This window comes from Lonchura striata, chromosome 13 (assembly GCF_046129695.1).
Source record: "Lonchura striata isolate bLonStr1 chromosome 13, bLonStr1.mat, whole genome shotgun sequence".
Lineage (NCBI taxonomy): Eukaryota > Metazoa > Chordata > Aves > Passeriformes > Estrildidae > Lonchura > Lonchura striata.
The window spans coordinates 7,775,490-7,794,764 of NC_134615.1; the positions used below are offsets into that span (position 1 = coordinate 7,775,490).

General features: G+C 37.7%; 1 protein-coding gene across 1 annotated transcript in view; it reads left to right on the top strand.

The window, feature by feature from the left end:
- Positions 1–19,275, top strand: part of LOC110476213 (neural-cadherin-like) — a 60,873-nt gene that overhangs the window by 6,243 nt on the left and 35,355 nt on the right. The window contains exons 2-7 of the mRNA XM_077786296.1: positions 8,567–8,764; positions 9,795–10,020; positions 12,454–12,658; positions 14,295–14,406; positions 15,597–15,846; positions 18,547–18,689. Of these exons, the coding sequence (XP_077642422.1) occupies positions 8,567–8,764; positions 9,795–10,020; positions 12,454–12,658; positions 14,295–14,406; positions 15,597–15,846; positions 18,547–18,689 (1,134 nt within the window). The remainder of the gene's footprint in view (positions 1–8,566; positions 8,765–9,794; positions 10,021–12,453; positions 12,659–14,294; positions 14,407–15,596; positions 15,847–18,546; positions 18,690–19,275) is intronic.

Sequence of the window (19,275 nt, forward strand, 5' to 3'; positions counted from 1 at the left end):
AACAGCAGTGGGTTTCATGCACTTAAGTAAAAAAAAAAAAAAGTGTGTTCTGTGTGCATTCAGGACAGCTATGGGTGTTTACAGGCTTGCAATGTTACTGATTTATGGCAGAAAGGAATGTCTGAGGAAACTGTGGAACACCATCTTGATGTTTGATCTGTCTGAATAATTAGAAAATTTCTGCTTTCTATTCCAAGCAGTCAGATTAAAAATATCTTTGAGACTGCTATGACTTGAACACCAAAGCTGTTTAGATCTTCTGGCTGTTTATAATCTTAAATATTCAGTTTCTACAAAAGAAATTAACTTCTCTTTTTCTCAAAATCTGACTAAATTTCAGCACAAATTTGACAATTTGATAGAACTAATAAATTATAGAACATTCAGGCCAGGTTGGATGGGGCTTGGAGAAGCCTGGTCTAGTGGAATGAGATGAGCTTTTAGATCCTTTCCAACTCAAATCATTCTAGGATTCCACAATGATCCAAGGTCATACAGCAGCCTCTCTGGTGAGGCTGGTGATTGTAGTGACATTTTTACCTTTTTATTTTTTTTTTTCCTATTTTTTTCTTCCTTGCACAGGAAAGACTCCTAAAAAACAAGCTGGATTTCCCCAATAAATTGTAAGGAAAATTTCATGAGAACTTCCCATCTTACAGTGGTACAGTAGCTGCTCCTGCTTTAGCCAAGTTCTCTATTGGCAATCAGTAGTAATTCATTAAAACACATTTTGTTATTTAAGGATGTCTGTTGTGATTATTAATCTGCAGTCATTTTTTCACATCTGGGCATTCTTGGTTTCCCTGACTGATACCCTCAGAAGATTGATGACTTCAGTTACTGAAAATCCCTGATAACTTGGTGATCACCTTAATGTCTTTTAATTGGTTATTTATGCTAATTTCCTTTCTGTCATGATCATTGAGATCCTCTGACGCTCTCTTTACTTTTGTTTTCTCGTTTGCTTTAACTTCTATTTTAAAAGCTGTATGATGGTAAGGAGCAGAGACATGCCAGGCTGTCATTATTCTGTCTGCAAAAAAGATGAGGCATATTAGGAGAGAACATGGGCTGTCCCCAGCTTGAGCCCATCAAAGTTATCTCTTTAGAAGGTTAATGTTTTATGAATGAGCAAACTACTGTACTTAAAAGTAGCCTATCATATACCTCAGGAATTTTCAGAAATGACAGTAGAGAAATGTTTGTGCATAATTGTCCTATTTTTTGAAGGATATATAGTAAGACTGGGTACAATAACCAGTAGCTTTTATCTCATGGTATGCTACAAAAATGGGAAAACAGATTTCTCCTGATTGCAGCTAGAGGCTTAGGGCATTAAGATTTTTTTTTTCTGAAAACATCTTCCCAAACCATGTTCACTAGGTATTTTCCAGGAACACATATAATAGAGTTAGGTTTTAAAATAGCACAGTATGATATTTGCAGAGAGCCTTCAAAACTTCAATATCCTCTCAACCGACTCCAAATATATAACTTGGAGTAACCCAAATAAAAACCCCAAGTTTTCAAAAAACATTTGTCTATTTAAGGTAAAAATTGGGAGCAACCTAAAAAACCCACAAGCCATAAAGAAAAATTCCAGCATGAATACTTAATTTGCTGATGGATTTAGGGCAGTATGTAATAGCAATAGTAACCTCAAGGCTTGCAAGACTTTTAACATTCTCATAATCTCCTTTTAAAAATAAATTGTAATGACCTGAAAATGCCAAGAGCAGTCTAGCTTCTCACCCATTGTGGTTTAATCATGATAATATAATACCTCTTCCCTCAGAACATTCAAGGAATATATAATGTTTGTCCACAATTGCAGAGACATGTTCAGCCAACTGCATAGTCTCTATTGTCAGATTTTTAAAAATCAGAATGTTGGGAATTGTCAGTTTTATCAATTACACTGATGCAGAGAAACCTACATTTTTCATGAATATAAGGATTTTATTTCCCAAGTTTTGTCTTATAGAATTATCCATTGGATTTTTGAGAGAAAAGACAGTCATATAATCCTAATGCAATCAGAAGTCTGAGAATATGATGGATTTCACAGATTGACAGCATCTTTTAAAATGACATGGTGGAAAGAGATGGGTTTAGAGGCAGCTCTGACCTACAATATTTGAAACTGCAGTCACCAGGCATGATTTTCAAGGCTTGGTTTAACCAGAAGAGCCTTCAGAAGTTGCTGTTAACTGAATGATTAAATATTAAATCCTTTGCTTTCTTCCTTCCACCTTTGGTATAACTTTATTGGTAGGTGCGGGAATATTTTTTTCTAGTTGCTGTCTGAAATGACAGGATGTATCGGTTTGCACTATCTCTCTGCAATCCAATGAACCTTTATAACCAGCTGCAATAGCTGGTTCATGCTACTTTATATTAAAATCCCTTCCCAGAAAATTAATGGTGAATATAATAGAAAAGAGTCTTCAAATAAGCCTGGATTCAGTAAAGCTGTAAAAAACTAAAGCGGAAGAGAACCATTATCCCATCAAGACACCTGGTTGCTTTTTGTAATTTTTAGTCCCAAGAAGTTTGCAATTTTGAGAGGGTTTTCCCTTTCTAAATTCCTCTGTATATCTTAAATTTGATATGGGAAGTGTAACCCAGTCTTCATAGTATGTGAGTGTTAAGGCTTTTTCCTGTTTTGTTTGGTTGTTGTTGTTATTGCTGTTTAAATGTTTTAGAGACTTTCCCTATTTTTTACTGACTCATCGCCATTTATTTCCATTTTTACTATGATTAAACTTCCCAGCAAGTTACTTAATTTTTTGTTCATTCTTCTTTTTTTTCCAAGGGACGAAAATGATGAGTGATGACATATATCTCCTGTGAGCAGAAACGTGGCCAGCTAGTGTATTACCTTACCTAATGTGGTTGGATTTCAGAGCAAGGCAGTATAATAAATCCTTCTGTTTATCAGTTTTCAACCACAGATAGGCATGAAAAATAAGCAATTATAGATAGATACCTATGATGAGATTTCAGCAGTGGATCATGAAGATTGATTTTGGTGATAGAGAATGAATTTCTGTGCTACAGCTTTTGTCAGTAATATTAAGTTAAAAGGAAGTAATTCCAACTGGAAGGGAGTATGAGAGAGAAAAAAAAGCAGACTTCAGGATGAGCTGCCCTAAGAAGGATTTTTGATGATACACAAATTGACTCTAATAGGGAATTAAGCAGCTAAAGTAGGAAAAACCTCTGGACTAGAGTTTATGATTTTAGTTTTAGTTTTCTGTATAAATTGAAAAGAGCTGTGAAGGGGGCTTAGATTTGATACTGCGAGGGGCAAATAAGTGGTGTTTGCAAATATGTAGGAAAAGCAATCTGCTTATAGAACCTGTTTTCATTAGTTTCCATGCTGAAGAAAAATAAGACGAAATATACTTTCTGATTAAATAAAAAGATGTTTTTTACCCTTTTCAATTGGAAGTATTATTTTCTATATGACTTTTAAAAATACTCATTTTTGGCATAAGATATTCCAGTGTTATGTTAATGTCATGTTCATGATCAGCAAGGGCCATTTTGTGTTTTATCTCCTCTTGCTCAGTATCTGTGAGAAAGCAATTTCAATTTTTCTTTTGTCTGAAAGTAGAGAAGAAAATCTGTCAAATGCAAAATCCGTGTGTGTGCCAACAATCTAATTAGCAGAACTATTTTTTGAGTAGGTTTGCTTTTGAATGGATGACATTGTGTAAGATATCTGTGGTGTGCCTGGCTTGAAAGTCAAACATCTAGCATTTAATACTGAGACATTTGTAATTGCTATTGTGTTACACAACAGTTTGAAAATTCTTTTTGGAAAATGAAGCCTGGGTCAGATTCCTGACTTAGGGGGTGTCAGCAGTGGTCGACTTGCACTGCTGGATGTAGTGGCAGGTATCTCCACTGCTTGTCAGGGCCTGGTATTGGGAACAGATACTTTCAGTAGAACCTTTCTGTGTGTTTGCAGGACTTAACCCAAATCCACAGAGGATTATCAGTTTTAAGCTGTTTCTGCTAAGATTTGAGTGGAATTGTAACATATTATTTTCTTCTATAATGTAGCAATATTACTGCATATATACTACTAATAAACTACTATAAATCATAACATATGAATGCAGATTCATGATCATGTACTGTTGCTATTATATACTGATGTACATATATTAATATATCTGTAAGGTAATGGACAGAGGCATTGAGACACCTGAACTATAGGGATGTGTATATTTCTAAAATTTCTATTCATCCACTCTCTTAAAGCACAAAAAATTTTCATAAGGGTGAAAATTAATTTTATGTACCTTATTCAAAATCAGTTTTGAAAATCTGGTTTAAGGTCTGTTCTGCAGGTAAGCAGCTGTGTCAGTTGGAAAACACCAGAGACTGCCTTTTGTGTGTGTCGTGGTAATTATAGTCAAGCAAAAACTTGGAAATACTTGCTGTGCTAATTAGAATGTGGAGTTATGCTTAAAAAAAAATAATGTACAGGAACATGTACTTTGAAATCCTTAGTACATTGTCCTGCTAGACATCCATATATTACACAGACATTATTGTTGCTGTCAGTCTCTTCATCACATTCGTTGTCCTCTGGCAAGTCCTTGTCCAATCATGCTTTGCTGGACACCCTGATGTTGTTCCCACAAGTTGTCAGGTCACATTTGTAGGTCTCTGCAGAGAACTCCAGTCCTGGCCGGTGTTTCTGCTTTAGTTATTCCTTTGATATATGGTATTCAGTCAAGGGAAAACTTACTTGCAGTAATTTTCCTCCAGACTGCCTTTATCTGGGAAATCATGATGATTTATTCAGCATGTTTTCGTATGAATCAGATTGTCTGGGGTTGATGGACGAAGACAATATACCAATAAGATCTGTAGAGTCATATGCAGTGGAAATGGATGCTGGTCAAGAGAGGCATTTAAATGCTATCTTTTCCATTACCTGCACTGCAATTCCTACTGACTGTCTTGACTGTCCTAACAAAATTCTTAAGGTTATTCACATGTTTCAGAAGTAACCAACATATTGCTGAAAGCTTTGGTCTTGCCAAAATGTCAGAGTGACACCAAGGTCTGTTAAATGCTAAAATACAAGTACCTGGAGGAATGTGCCCAAGTCCTTTGAGTTTTTGAGCAATAAAGTTTGCTAGAGCATGTGAGGATTAAGCTTGGTCCTTATGCACTTTCGCAATTTTTTTACTTGTAATTGTTTCTCAGTTACAAGTATGTTCCAAGTAACAGCATATTAATTTTCAGTGAATTGGCATTGGTTGAATGACAGAAGTGGGATTTGTAACCAGACTTATTACTACTTCAATAAAAATGAATTATTCTTAAATTGAGACTTACTTTTTGACAGAGGAATACATAATACATGTATTACATGTATTACATGTAATACATGTTAGGAACTCTAGCAGGACTTGAACCAGAGTGAGTTCAGGGGTTGATTAGTGATTTCCAGACACCAGAGAGACAAACATCAGTAACCTTTCTACTCCTAGCAGGGTTACCAAGGTAGAATTCAAATCCTCAATAGGTCTTGCTATTATAGGGGCAGATTTTCAAAGGTTCTTAACCCAGATTCTAATTTAGTACTGCTAATTTAAGCCCACAGCATGCCCAGGCAAACTAGGCTAATAGTGGGTATTTACACACTTGGGGCAGCTTCCACCAGAGCTGTTCTTTTGAGAAGAGACAGGCAACTTTTAACTTCTCCCTTTTGCAGCTACTCTATTTGGACACCTTTTAGTTGACATCTTAGAAGTGTTCAAGCAGTCACTGGTTGTGTTCGGCACTTCTCATTTAGAGCTCACCCTGATGTGTGCTGCTGTGGTGTATTTTAACCTTGGATCAATGTCCAGCATGTTCCCTCCTCTCTATTTTCTTCAGGTATCTTGGACTGGCTGACCTGGGGCTTTTGGGACACATATTCTGACATGAGAACACATCTATTTAAAACACATCTGGTACTATTTAGTATAGTAGTGAGAAGTAATATACATGTTGCTGCTTTTGACATATTTGGGGTTTTTAAAGGTTTTTCAGCTTTTTGTAACTTTTTTTTTGTGCTACACACAGGAGAAAGCAAAGCAGCTGCTGAGTCTGTGTGAATGCTGAGGGGAATGACACCTGGGTGACTACAAGGGAAGTGCAACATCAGAGCAGGCAACTGTGCTCTCACCTCAGTGCCAGCCGTGTTTTGTGGTGAGGCAGTTTGAGTTTGCCTTTGGAAACTTTGGCTTCACAGACACTGTTTTAAGGAACATCTGTCTACAGAAGCTGAATTGAGCATCCTTACACTGGGCCTCCCAACACTTCTGTCTGCAGAGGTGCAGTAATACATAACACACAGGGGGTCTGACAGTCAGGAAGGTTTTGTAAGACTTGGATACACATGGTAACTGGGAATTTTGCCACAAAAATGTCAGGACACATGTTGCACGTATCCATGTTCTAAAGTGGTACAAAGCATGTTTAACGGGCAAACCCAATACAGGTTCTTTTTCAGGAAACTGATCACTTGTGTAATTTACTGTGTGATAAATTAGATATTGGGTTTTGCTGTAGGCACTGTTCTTTCATATGTGCTATTGTAAAACTGATACTATATTCCCTGGAACATTAGATTCTCAGAATAGGGTGTAATTACAAATAAATTAATTTGGATTTAACAAGTTACTGTCAATACAATTTTCGTTGCTCTTTAGAGAAACAAAAAAATGCCATGTACTCATTTACAGATTTAAAATACACATGAATTAATACAGTTTTACAAGTTGAGCTCAAGAGAGCCTCAGTGATTATCCTGGGTGACTGCTGATTTTTTCTGTTAAGAGAATTTTCTGGGTAAAAATAGAATGTACTCAAAGGTCATGATGGATTAAGTCTCAGGAATCTAAACTAAGAAACTTCTGTTTGACTTTGCCAGTCACAGCACCAAGGAGTTTTCTTTACAACAGCCCACGAGCTGGTTGTTCACAGATGGCAGATTCTGATGTGCTGTGCTAAACTTGCCACCTGCCAGCAGACAGGAACTTCTGAGTTTGGAAAGCTGAAGCTGCAGGTGGTGGTGTTTCTGTGGGAGTGAAGGGAGAAGGTCTGTAAACGCACACCCCACACAAAGGAACAGATTTTAGATGGAGTAGGGATGTTTTTTGTAGAGGGATGTCATGCTGCAGTAGAGAGGGAGAATGGGTACAGCAGTCCAGCCTAAGTGAACTTCCTGGGAGAACAGGCTTCCTTGGCAACATAACACTGTCTACAAGATTAAGTATTTTGGCAGCATTTTCTACTTCAATATATACTTAAATATTAAAGTCTTTGTCTTATTAATTAGATTTAAATGAAAACTGGTAGTTTTAGATGTTCTTTTTTGCATGTTGTTTCAATTGCTGTAGAACTATTTTGAAAATAAATGCTTGTCTGTATGTTTTCATGTATGTTTAAATAACAAATCAACACTGAAATCAAGTATTAACACCATTAACTTTAAAAATTCTGACTTCACATCCACTATTAAGCTTGTGGCTAAGTCATGCTGTAAGTGAAGATGGCTGTTTTGGCCTGGGCCACATTCCAGGCTGGAGCACAGTGCAGTGCCAGTGCAGCTGTGCTGCCTTTGGAGCCACATGGGGCTCTCACCCTTCTGGAGCCAGAGGCATTAAATATGGCCTGCAGGAACATCAGCTTGTCTTCTGTCCAGAACTATGTACAAGGCCAGTGCCAGTCTGCTGGAAGCCAGACTGGCCCACAGGCCCAAGTTTTATCCATACTGTGCTCCCTGATATTAGTGATAATTACCAGTTAAAAAAAACCCCTTTGCTCCATCAATGTCTCAAGTGTCCTTTCTGCTACCTTTTCAGCAATACCTGGCTGAAACTTGTTAGGCGGTCTACTATTTCATGGGTTAATTTAATATTGGTAAAAGTATAATAAATAAAGAGGAAATAATTTTTTCCTCAATTTTTAAGAATCTTATGCTACTGATTTTTGGAAAATTTTAAAGTTCTATTTTGTGGTAGTTTATTTTTCTGGATTTTGATTGTATGTATTTAATATTATTTCAGTTTAAATAGGAGTGAAGACTATATTAGGATTTCAGTGAACTTTATATAAGGGCAAATAATTGATTACAGCAGATTAGAATTTTTTGGCAACAAGTATTTAACTTTCAAAATTCAGAGTTGCTGTTACTTTGCATAAACAAAACATTTAATTTTTTTCTTTCTTCAGAAAAACAAAACACTTTTAGAAAAAAGGTATTTAAAACTTGAAAATATAAGAATAGGTGATTTTTCTTAAGAAGAGATCTCAGAAGAATGTGATTAGGATGGCCCCGGTCTTACAGCTCAGCAGTGCTTGTGCTGGTTATTTCCTCCCCACATTGTGCCTGGATGCTCTTCATTCCAGAAGAACTTCAGACTCCACGTTTTTCTGGATTATGTGCCAGCAGTATTGCAGGAAGTGCACACTCAGTCCTGATAGGCTTCTGTTAGTCTCAGTGCCATGAAGTAGCTGTCTAATGATTTCTTCCTTTTGCTGTGTCCTTTAGGGAAGGATTGGTACCTGGTGCACGTGTCACTTACTGTGACAGATGTGAATGACAACGTTCCTGAGTGGGCCATGGAGCCCTTCCCCTTCCTGGCTGTGGTTTCTCCTGAGGCTGCAGGAGGGACTGAAGTGTACAAGCTGCTTGCTGTGGATGCAGATGAAGGGATCCATGGAACTGTAGAATATTTTCTCTTGGAAGGTAAATTTTAACCCTCCCATTCCCTGAGTATTATGCCTCACTATTGTGACTTTTTTAGCCTCAGCTTTATTTTTCCTTCCTCCTGCAAAAGGCTGATAAATCTTCAGCTCCATGTGTGAGAAAAATCAGCTTTTATTTATGTATGGATAGATTTCTTTGCAAAGTTCAGTTCTTGCCAAAATATATCCCTGGAGATGATGGGGACTGGAGCAGTCAGTAATCCCAAGGCTTTGGGAAGGAGTGGCAATGGGGACTGTATTTATGAGACAGTCTGTGGAGAAGTAGTTTGTTGGGTGGAAAGGAGAGTTAATGTTCCTGTCCCTTCTGGGAGTCATGCTTCTGGTTCATTTGTAAAAAACTTTCAAACTCAGTGATAATTTTCTGTAAAGTTAAGAAACTTTAGTAATAGTTCAAAAGTGTCTGAGCAGATGAGGAGCAACAATACCTCTCCAGTGGAGTATTTTCTGGTAAGGGATACTTGGGGTCAAACAACAGCAAAATTTTGGAGGATGAAAGAAGGAGACTATTCAGAAGGACCTGGAATGACACGATAAGGGGGAATGGCTGTAAACTGACAGAGAGTAGGTTTAGGTGGGATATTGGGAAGAAATTCCTCCCTGGGAGGGTGGGGAGACCCTTTAACAGGTTGGCCACAAAAGCTGTGGCTGCCCCTGGATCCCTGGATGTGTCCAAGGCCACATTGGACAGGGCTTAGAGTAAACTGATCTCATAGGAGGTGTCCCTGCCCATGGCAGGGGGTAGAATGAGCTGGACTTTAAGGTCCCTTCCAGTCCAAACTATTTTATAATTCAGTGATAAAGAAGAATGATAATTGTCCAGAGAGTGAAATGGAATTTTGAAATGCAGTAATGAATGATGAATGTAATAACTGATTTCTAAGTTTCTTTTGATCTTTAGTGTGCATGCTGATCGTAAGCCAAACTTGGGAATTGACACTGTAGTTTCCTCCTAATTTTAATCAAATAAAAATGTTCTCACTGATGACAATTTGTGGATGTGTTCCTTTCAGGTGGTGAAGACAGATTTGAAGTGGAGAAGGACACTGGCTGGATTAAAACAACAGGTTTGCCATTGGTGAGGGACAAGGAGTATTTGCTGACTGTACTAGCAGCAGATAAACTTGGAAGCAGAGGGTCCCCAGCCTCTGTTTCTGTAATTGCTGGATTTCGACCACCACAGTTCACCAACATCTCATACTTTGTGTATGTTCCTGAGAACACCCCGCAAGGAGAACCGTAAGTAACAGCTCACAATAATGCAGTGAGGTTGTGGTCCTGCTTTTGACTTCTGTTTGATCTCCCAGAGCCTTGGCATTGTTTGTGAATCATAAATAAATACTGTGAGATGCAATTTAGGTCTCTTAATAGAAGTGAACAAGACACAGTTTGGTGATATATTTTTTTAGTAGCCCTTTTACAGGGAGAAGTGCTATTGAATAGTTGTGTTTTCTTACTTTTTGAAATGATATGAAAAGGATTAGATGTTGATTGTTTCTTAACTTTCAAACAAAATGCAGAATACAAATTAGTACTGTTACATCATGAAGAAAGGTATCCTGTGTGAAAGAACACATTCATTTTATGTGTCAAATTTGGAGAAGTGCCTTCTCCACCAGGTGAAAATTGGAAAAATCAAGATTCTTTCTCCTGTCTTCATCACAATGACAAACTGAGCTAAAATGAAGATGCCACAGAACTTGTAATTTTATTTCTCCATTCTTTGTATAATCATGATAGTTGAAATATCACAGAAAATGTAAGTAACATAAGTCCATCTGAATACTCAGTCCCTTCTTTTCCAAACTGTTTTTATCTTACAACAAATATTTTCTCTTCTTCTTCAATCAAGAATACTTTTGGCCAGTCAATGTGTTCCTTCTGTGGCAGTTCAACTATTATTCATATTATATTATCTGTGGTGCTAATGTTTAGTCTGGAACATTGTTTTACAGTGTCTGCATAACTAAGGACTGTTAAGATTTAAAAACAATATTAGTAGATAACAAGGTTTTTCTTTAAAACTGCAATAAAATTAAATTGCACAGGCATAAAAGAAATTGAATAATTTCAAAATACTATAGTGTCCAAAATACTATAATGTCCAACAGTCTTAGGTTCAATAATGTTTAGAATTAAAAATAAAATTATTCATAACTTTTTAATCACTATTAAAAATATGTTTGCACACCTTAGATAATAGTAGACTAGTTAGCTGATCAAATGATTTGGTCATATCCAAAAGGAATGAAGTATTTTGTGTGGTTATTATATCTGAAAAGGTTTGAACATACATAATGAAAGTGTGAAAGTTGTTTCTGTAATGTGTTGGCCAGAAATAGCCATCAAAGTCCATTTAGAATCCTAAAATTGTCATACTTGAATTGGACCAATTACCCAAGTATGCAGGTGTAGTGGTTTTGGTTTGCTAAAGCAGAACAGAGTTGCTGTCATGCACTGAATTTCTGGGTTTAGGATTAGTTAGAACCTGATTTCAGGCTGCTGCTGAGCAGAGGATCATTACCAAATCTTTCCCTTCCTTTGGTCTGCCTGTCACACCATTGAGCTACAGCTGCATGGGCAGCCTGAGCTGGGGAGGTACAAAGACAAAAAAGGCAAAAAAAAATTTCAGTTGGACTGTTAAATGTGCTTCCAGCATGGCCTTGAGATTTTCAGTGCTGGCAGGAGAGCAGAGGTGGCTTGAACATGCAGACAGGGCAAGGAGCTGGAAGGAGAACAAAATAATTCCTGTTGGAAGGAATGCAGTCATGCACCGGCTGAAACTGCCTGTGAGACCTCAGCACAGGAAAATAGAGGAGAAACTCAAGTGAGATAATGACCTACAGCAGTGTTGCCCATTGGTTCAGTAGTGCACCAGAGGGACATGAGACACAGCAGCATGGCAATGCAAGGGGGAAAAAAGGAGTTTGCACAAAAGGAGTTTGTGTTTTTTTGACTGTAATTGCCACAGAATCGTGTTGGTGTGTTCTCCTGGGAGATGGAATTTTTTTTCCTAAACAACTTAAAGCAAGTGAACTTGAAGAACTAGTTTTCCTGTTTAAATCCTTTAAAAATATTTAGTTAAAAATTTCTTCTTTTGCTTCTTATTGTGGGTGTTTCCTCTTGAAGGCTTTAAACAAATTGCACTTCAGTGGAAAAAAGATAGTGTCAGATGAGCTAACAATATATGTCCAGTATAAGCTGTAACACTCACTGCTATTAGGGCCTGGCTTTTATCTTTTTGCTGTTATCTGTTGGAACTTTAGGATGGTATGACTGCAGCAAACTTATTGTGTTGTTATTAAAACAAATCTTTTTCATCTTGCTTTATCTTTAGTTTTCTGCCTGAAAACCATCACAACCACAGAAGGAAGTTGAAGTAGGCAAATTCAGTTGCAGCAAAATTTAAATCCTCTGTTCCTGCATTTTTAATCCTTACTGTGTTCTGCTTCCAAGAATCTTTATCTGTTTAACCCCAAGGTGATAGAAGCACTGTGTAACAAAATGCTCAAATTTGGTGTTTAGATACAGCTGTCACTGACTTCATTGAGGATACCTCTGAGCAGACCTGCAGGGTTGCACCATCATTTCTGATATGCATCGCTTTTGTCATATTTTTCACAATGTTGTGTTATGTCCTTGAGTCCTCTCTTTTTATTTCTTTTAATGCAGCTTTCTTACAGTCACTGCTGTGTCATATCAGAAGAAATCCCTGAGCTACAGTCTGCTCACTAATCCTGGGGGTCTGTTCAGCATTGATCAGGCAACAGGAGAGCTCAGTCTAACTCGGAGTGTGGATTATGAAGGTGACCCCCACCAGTACCTCCTTTTGGTCAGGGCTGAGGAGAATGAGGAGCAGTTCAGCACTGCAGCTGAGGTAGGTGTTTCTCTCCAGCAGCCTGGGTGCACTTCCATTTTCCTTCATCTTTTTGAATCTGGACAGATTCACCAGGAGCTCCCATTTTCCCATGCTGGCCATTCTGCTGTCCATTTCAAAAGTCTTTCTGTCTGTGGGGAGATGTTGGATTAGGGACTCTTGGATTTCACTCTTGCAGATGCTCTAAAACCTGTTTCTGAGGGATCGATATGCTGTCCCATCATAGATCCCAAGCCTTATCTGATAACACATGGAAATGGATGTGGCCAAGCCAGGCATGAGGTTTTGTCTTATTCTATTTCATTGAGTGTGAGGTACATTTCAGATTATTCCATTCTAAAACAAAGGCAGGACAAAGAATTACTTGTTTTGTATCAAGAGCACAAAGTGAACTCGTAAAACAAGAAAGTAATAAAAATTCACTGATATTAAAAGGTGATGGGTTGTGGTATTTTAGAAAGCTGTTTGACAGCAAAAATATTTCTTAATATAGTTATTACAGTTATTTGAATTCAGAGATTCACTGAACTAGGAAAAGCATACTATATGAGTTTGTTCATGCTGCAGGAAATAAGATAGGGAGCTGGAGACAGAATTATTAGGATCAAGTGTGAGGACAGAGAGATATAGGAAGCAGTATGCCAGTGTTTTGAGTAATACAAGATGAAGAATAGTAAAATATGACTCAAAAGAGGATTATGAGATGATTTTACAAATATGTTTAGCCTAGAGGTAGTTTAACTTGTACCTGCTTTACACTGATGCAACCTCAATAGTTGTGAGAGCAGCTCTAGTTCATGCATATCTGCTCTGCAAGGCTCATGGAATGCAGCTCTGCCTGGTGCTCTGTAATGCAGAATGCCTTCACTAACTGCAGGAGGTGCAGCAGCATGAGCACCAGAAAGACTCCTTTACACACTCCTTGCTGTTGGGAGTGTTAACTGTGGGCTCATATTGGACACAGGACTAAGAAAGCATTTGTAAAGATGCTAGAGGCAAAATTGTATCTCTTACTTTACCAGAACCATAGAATATCCAGAGTTGGAAGGGACCCACAGGGATTGAGTCCTACTCCTGGCCCTGCACAGACACCCCAACAATCCCACCCTGTGCCTCAGTACTCCTTGTCCAAATACTCCTTGAGCCCTGTCAGAACTGGGGCTGTGATCACTTCCCTGGAGATCAGTTCCACTTATATCTGATTTGTACTGCTGTAATTAAATTCAGAACTAGGTCTTAGAGATTTATAATGCTAAAATGTAATATGCTTGGCAGTAGAGTTTTTAGTGTTACAAATCACAGAAGTGTTGCAAGATAAGATAATGGAAAAAGGGTGCTTGGCAAGCAGATGGTCCATTTTCCTTTAAACTAGTAATAAGGAATAATCAATGGAGATGAAAGGTGAGTGGAAAACATTGCTGCAGGGTCAGAGACTTGGAAATTTCTAGTATCTTGGAATGTAATATTTCAGTGGCACTCAGCAGACAAAGAGCAATCTAAGAAAAATGTCTTACCCTATAGCTGCTGAAGACTTCAATGATGTTTTTGGGAAATTCTTCCATGTGGTATTTCCAGAGCAGTGAGGTCATTCCCTTGATTCACTTTGCTGTTTAACATTCCCCTCTTCTCCATTAAGGTTTTGGTTGTAATCACAGATGTGAATGATTGTGCCCCCACATTTCATCAGTCGATTTACAGCAAAGTTGGTGTTCCTGAAACAGTTCCCATGACAACTGCACTTCTCCAAGGTTAGTGCTCCTGAAGCCATTTATTATGTTCACTGTATTTTTCTCCCTTGTACTATTTAGAATTCAGTTCAGAAAACAAAATTACCTGTCCCAGCATGGGTAGTTGCAGCTCTCTGAAAGCAAATGACACCTTGTAGATTAATGTCAGAGTTACTTACTGGTGCCACAGCCCAAACAATTTTAGGGGACAGGAAGGCAAAGGAAACAGATTTTCTTTGTGGAATTTTGATGTAACAGAACTTTGTTGTGGTTGGTATTACAGCAGCAGGCTCACAGTAACAGTCTTGCTACATTTCTTGAAGGAGAGTGATCCTGGATCAGAAGTTATGGACACCTCAGCTCACCTTCTTTGCCTGTCTCTGGGCGTCCTGTGTGGGCTTGCTGTAGGAATTCTGCTCTCTTGCATTAACAGCCTCTTGTACACTTTAACTGTTCAATGTGAGGTTTTGTTTGGATGCCTGACAAGAAGACTTTGCTTCTTCCCAGGGAGACCAAGAACTTGAGCTTCAAGTGGTGGTGCTCTGTAAAGTGTAGCAAGAAAAAAAACTGAGTCTATTAAGCATTTGTTCAAGGGCCTTGTATTAATCTTTAACCCTTACACAAACTTTCTCTAAATCTGGAGGGAGGAAAAGGAAATTCAGCTGCTGGAAAATTGCTTTTCCTTAGTAAATAGGCTTTTATAACCTCCTATTGTTCTGCTTAGTGATTTGTCCTGTACTAATGGTAGTTTGTTAGTTTCTGGTCTGGTAACTGTGCTTTTAGCATAGATTTTTGTAGGTTATGAATAGGAACTGACAAACACATAATGAACATCAGTTAAATAATATATGTAAATATCCCATATTTAATTGCACATTGATCTGAGTGATTTTGAGTCAGCAGTGTAGGTCAGGTGGACATGAGAATATACTTCTCTGTGTGGGAATATATTCTTGATGGTACAGGACTCTAGCAAGCATCTTTAACAAGACTAACTAGCATCAAATTCTCCCAGGGACTTAACTTTTGGTTTTTTATATTACTTATTTTTGACTAAGGGTTAGTTTACTAAAAAGCACAAGGCACAGCAGAGTTTTCTGACTGATTTCAAGCACCACATGCCAAGGCAAGTCCTACTGCAGTAGTAGTAATTGCACTTACCATTCCAATTCACCAACTTTGATCTATACAATGTCTTTCTCTTCTAACAGTGACAGCCACTGACTGTGACTCAAAGGAGAATGCCCAGTTGCTGTATTACACTCTGAGCCAAGACTTCAGCATTACTTCTCATGGCACTATTTTTCCAGCCACACGGTTGGACTATGAGCGCCCTGACCACCTCTATGAGTTCATCATTATGGCTGTTGATCAAGGGGAAGAGCCCAGGACTGGCACAGCAACTGTTAGGATCCATGTCTCCAATGTGAATGATGAAGCACCTGAGTTTTCTCAGACAATGTAAATACATATTCTTCAGGCTCCATTGTCTTTTACTGTTGCTTTTTGTATTTTGGTTGAATGGCTTATCACAGAATGGCAATTGGTTTTGGTTCAATCAAAGCTGAGAGCTTGTCTGACAAATGTGGGGTGATATTTTGACTCTGAAACTCTCAGTAAAAAAAAGGTAGTATATAGACAATATATTTTATTACATATTTATTTATTATTATTTATTTTATCTCTTTTATGCATTTTTATTTTTTCCAGTATGTACTGAAAGATATGGTGCAAAAATTTCAGATTACACAGTTCAGGCACACCACTCCACCACCAAAGGAAATCAGGCAGAAAAAAACAGGCAATAGAGTTGTTGCCATCAGCCCTCATCTAGAGACATGGGGGAATTTTGCCTTTTAATTAGGCAGTTTAAACTTAGAGTCAGCAGTCTTCATCCCTGGTTTGTAGCTGTCAAAGAAAAATGCTTAGATGACACAATCTTAAGTGGCAACTGAATTACAAAACCCACAAGATAAATGCCATTAAGTGGAGTTCACTTAATTTCACTTTCCATCCCCTACAAATTGTATGTATATATTTTTTTCTTCTAAATACTTGTAAGCACTTTTCTTCCATAGCTGGGACCCAGCAGCGTCTGAAGCAATGCCAGAAGTACTGTAAACTTGCACTGATGTTAGAGGCTTAGTAATGGAATTTCCAGTCAGCTTCTGTACCAGCCTTCTACTCTCAAAAGTAGAAGTTGACCAGAACAAAACTGAGGCAAAGATTTCAGTGATGTTAAGCTTGGGGTTTAGCTGAACAAAACATCAAAGCTTTCTGACAGTCCTTGTTTTATGTGCAGATAACCTCTGGCTTCAAAATCTTGTGCCTTTCTTTCTTTTCTAAACATTGCTGAGGAGATATGGCTTGGAAATTTTGATCTTTTGTAATTTAATGTTGGATTTCTCTATATTTTCAAATACTAATCCAGGTTATGTTTCTCATTCTTCCACTGATGCCTGTTTTAAATTTATTTTCTTTTACTGTTCAGCGATATTGAATACTTATCTGCATCTGTTTCTAATATTTTAATCAGAAGTAAGTGATACTATTTAAGATGCTGTAAACATCTCTAACAAATTTGAAACAGAAAACATAGTTTAAAAAAAAATCCTTGCCAGGTCTTGTACCTAAAAGTTACTGAAGAAAATTATTAAAATAATGTTATTTTAAGTTACCAAACCTTCACAAATGCTTTTCTGTTGTCTGTGCAATGGCAGGGAAACTGCTGTTGTGTGTATGTGTAGACAGGCATTGGAATTGAATTAATTTCCTGGAATACAAATTATCTCAAGTTTTTGGTGAACTAGGCTTTGATTTTGCTTTATCTTTCCTGTTATGAAAAAAATCTTGAACCCAGAGGTATATTTCAGACAGAACTTAGTTGAAATTTTCCATGAAATAGAATCATTGTGAACACATGTAAATTGGGGCCTGTTGAGAGACTATTTGCAGTTTAATGTTGTGCTCTGTGGCAGTCTAATACAAATCTTGGTGATGATGTTGTCCTTCTAGCTGTTTGTTGAAACAGATTTACAGTCCAATATGAACTCAAGATTCCTTGCCATGAGCTCTCTTTCATCACTGTTATTCTGTATCTCAGTTATGAAATGCTAAAGGCTACCACTCTCTTTCATGTTGTCAGTTTTTACTTTCTCTTTTTTAAGAGATCTCTTCTAAACTCTGCTCTCCCTGTATTTTATGTAAAAAAATATCAGAATTACTGTTCATTTGCTTTTGAGATGCAGAGTTAACACAGTGTCTTGAGGTTTGTGACTGAACTAAGCCAGTATGATTTACTTCTCTTACTTCATTGCATATAAAACTGGGGGAAGAAAAGCTTTTTCTATGGAAGTTTCATAGAAAGCACAGGAAAAGTGAAGGAAATGGTTTTGTGTGCATTTTTTTTTTCTGTCAATTTTTTGCTAGTCTCAGCATCTGGCCAGTGTGTCCGTAAGCACTCTAACCCAGTGGTGCATCTGGGTTATGCTGGATACAGCCAGCTGCAGTTCATTCTTACAGCTGAGCTTTGGGATATCTCCTGTGGACAGGCCTGGTGGGTGCTTAGTCTGACACATGCTCAATGCAGTCAGATAAAATAATAAATATTTGGGACTTTCCTAAAGCAGGGGGCTTTTCTACTCCAGAGAGTATTACACTTAGGCTGATAATGCCTCTTAAGAGCTTACAATGTCAGTGATGTGTCTGAACTTGAGCAGAGATTTTTGTAAAACTGACATTATGCACATATCCTTCACGTCTCACTCTCATCTTAGTCTTTTTGGGGCAAGGACTGCACTGAAAGTCTTTTGAGGGCTTGTGTCAGAAAGTGCTGTGATGGGAACTGCTTTAACTTACCAAATGTTTGCTTGGAGTCTGTGAATCAGGAAGCTCATTTTTTTTAATTTAAAAAAACAAGTGAATTCTGCATTTAGCACAAGTCTTATTGCACAGCTCATCTTCAAGGCTGTGGTACTGCTGAAAGTTTGGAGGGAAATGTGGGGGTAACAACAGAAGGATGTGGATGGCTGGATAGATCATCCATGCTATCATTTCACTGCTTAACAAAAAACTATTGTATCAGTACGATTGTATTGGAAAATTACAAATTACGAATCCTAGTTAAATTCATGAATGTGTGTTGTCTGGGGTTTTTAACAGCTACAGGAGCTTTGTTTCTGAAGATGCAGGTCCAAACACACTGATTGCCACAGTTAATGCTGTTGATCCTGATGGAGATGGTGTGACCTATGATATTCTGTCTGGGAATCAGAAAGGGAACTTTGTTATCGACCCTAAGAAAGGTAATTGTATATTAGCTCTTTGCTGCTATGGTCATAATGTTGGTTCTGTTGGGATGCACCTTGAATTTGATCTTATTAGCAAACTGAATAGCATGCACTATCCTTTAAGCTTAATTTTAAAAAGTGCAGGGAAAGAATGCATGTACTTTCTTATAATGATTAAAAAATTGTATAATTTCCTAAAATCTGTGTATAATTGACCTCTCTTACCTGTTCACTGTTTGCTTTCAATCAGTAACTTAATAGAGGGCATTATTATAAATAACAAGTAGCTTAAGAGATAGTAACTTAATAGAGAATGTTATTATTGATAACAGGGTGACATTCCAAAATGTCAGACAAGTATCTGAATAGAATTTAATATAAGAAACTGGACATCTGTGATTTTAAATGTGGCTTTTCCCTGATGTCAATGTCCTGATCATGCTGGTGAGAGAAAACATTTCTTGGCTGGACTTATCTCTGCTATGCTGACACAGACTAATGTGTTTGTAGGTGAAATGAGACTACCACTGTTTTATTTCAGTGAAGGTAAAAGTATATAAAATCTGAATTAACGAAGTATATTTTTCATTTAAGGCTAAAG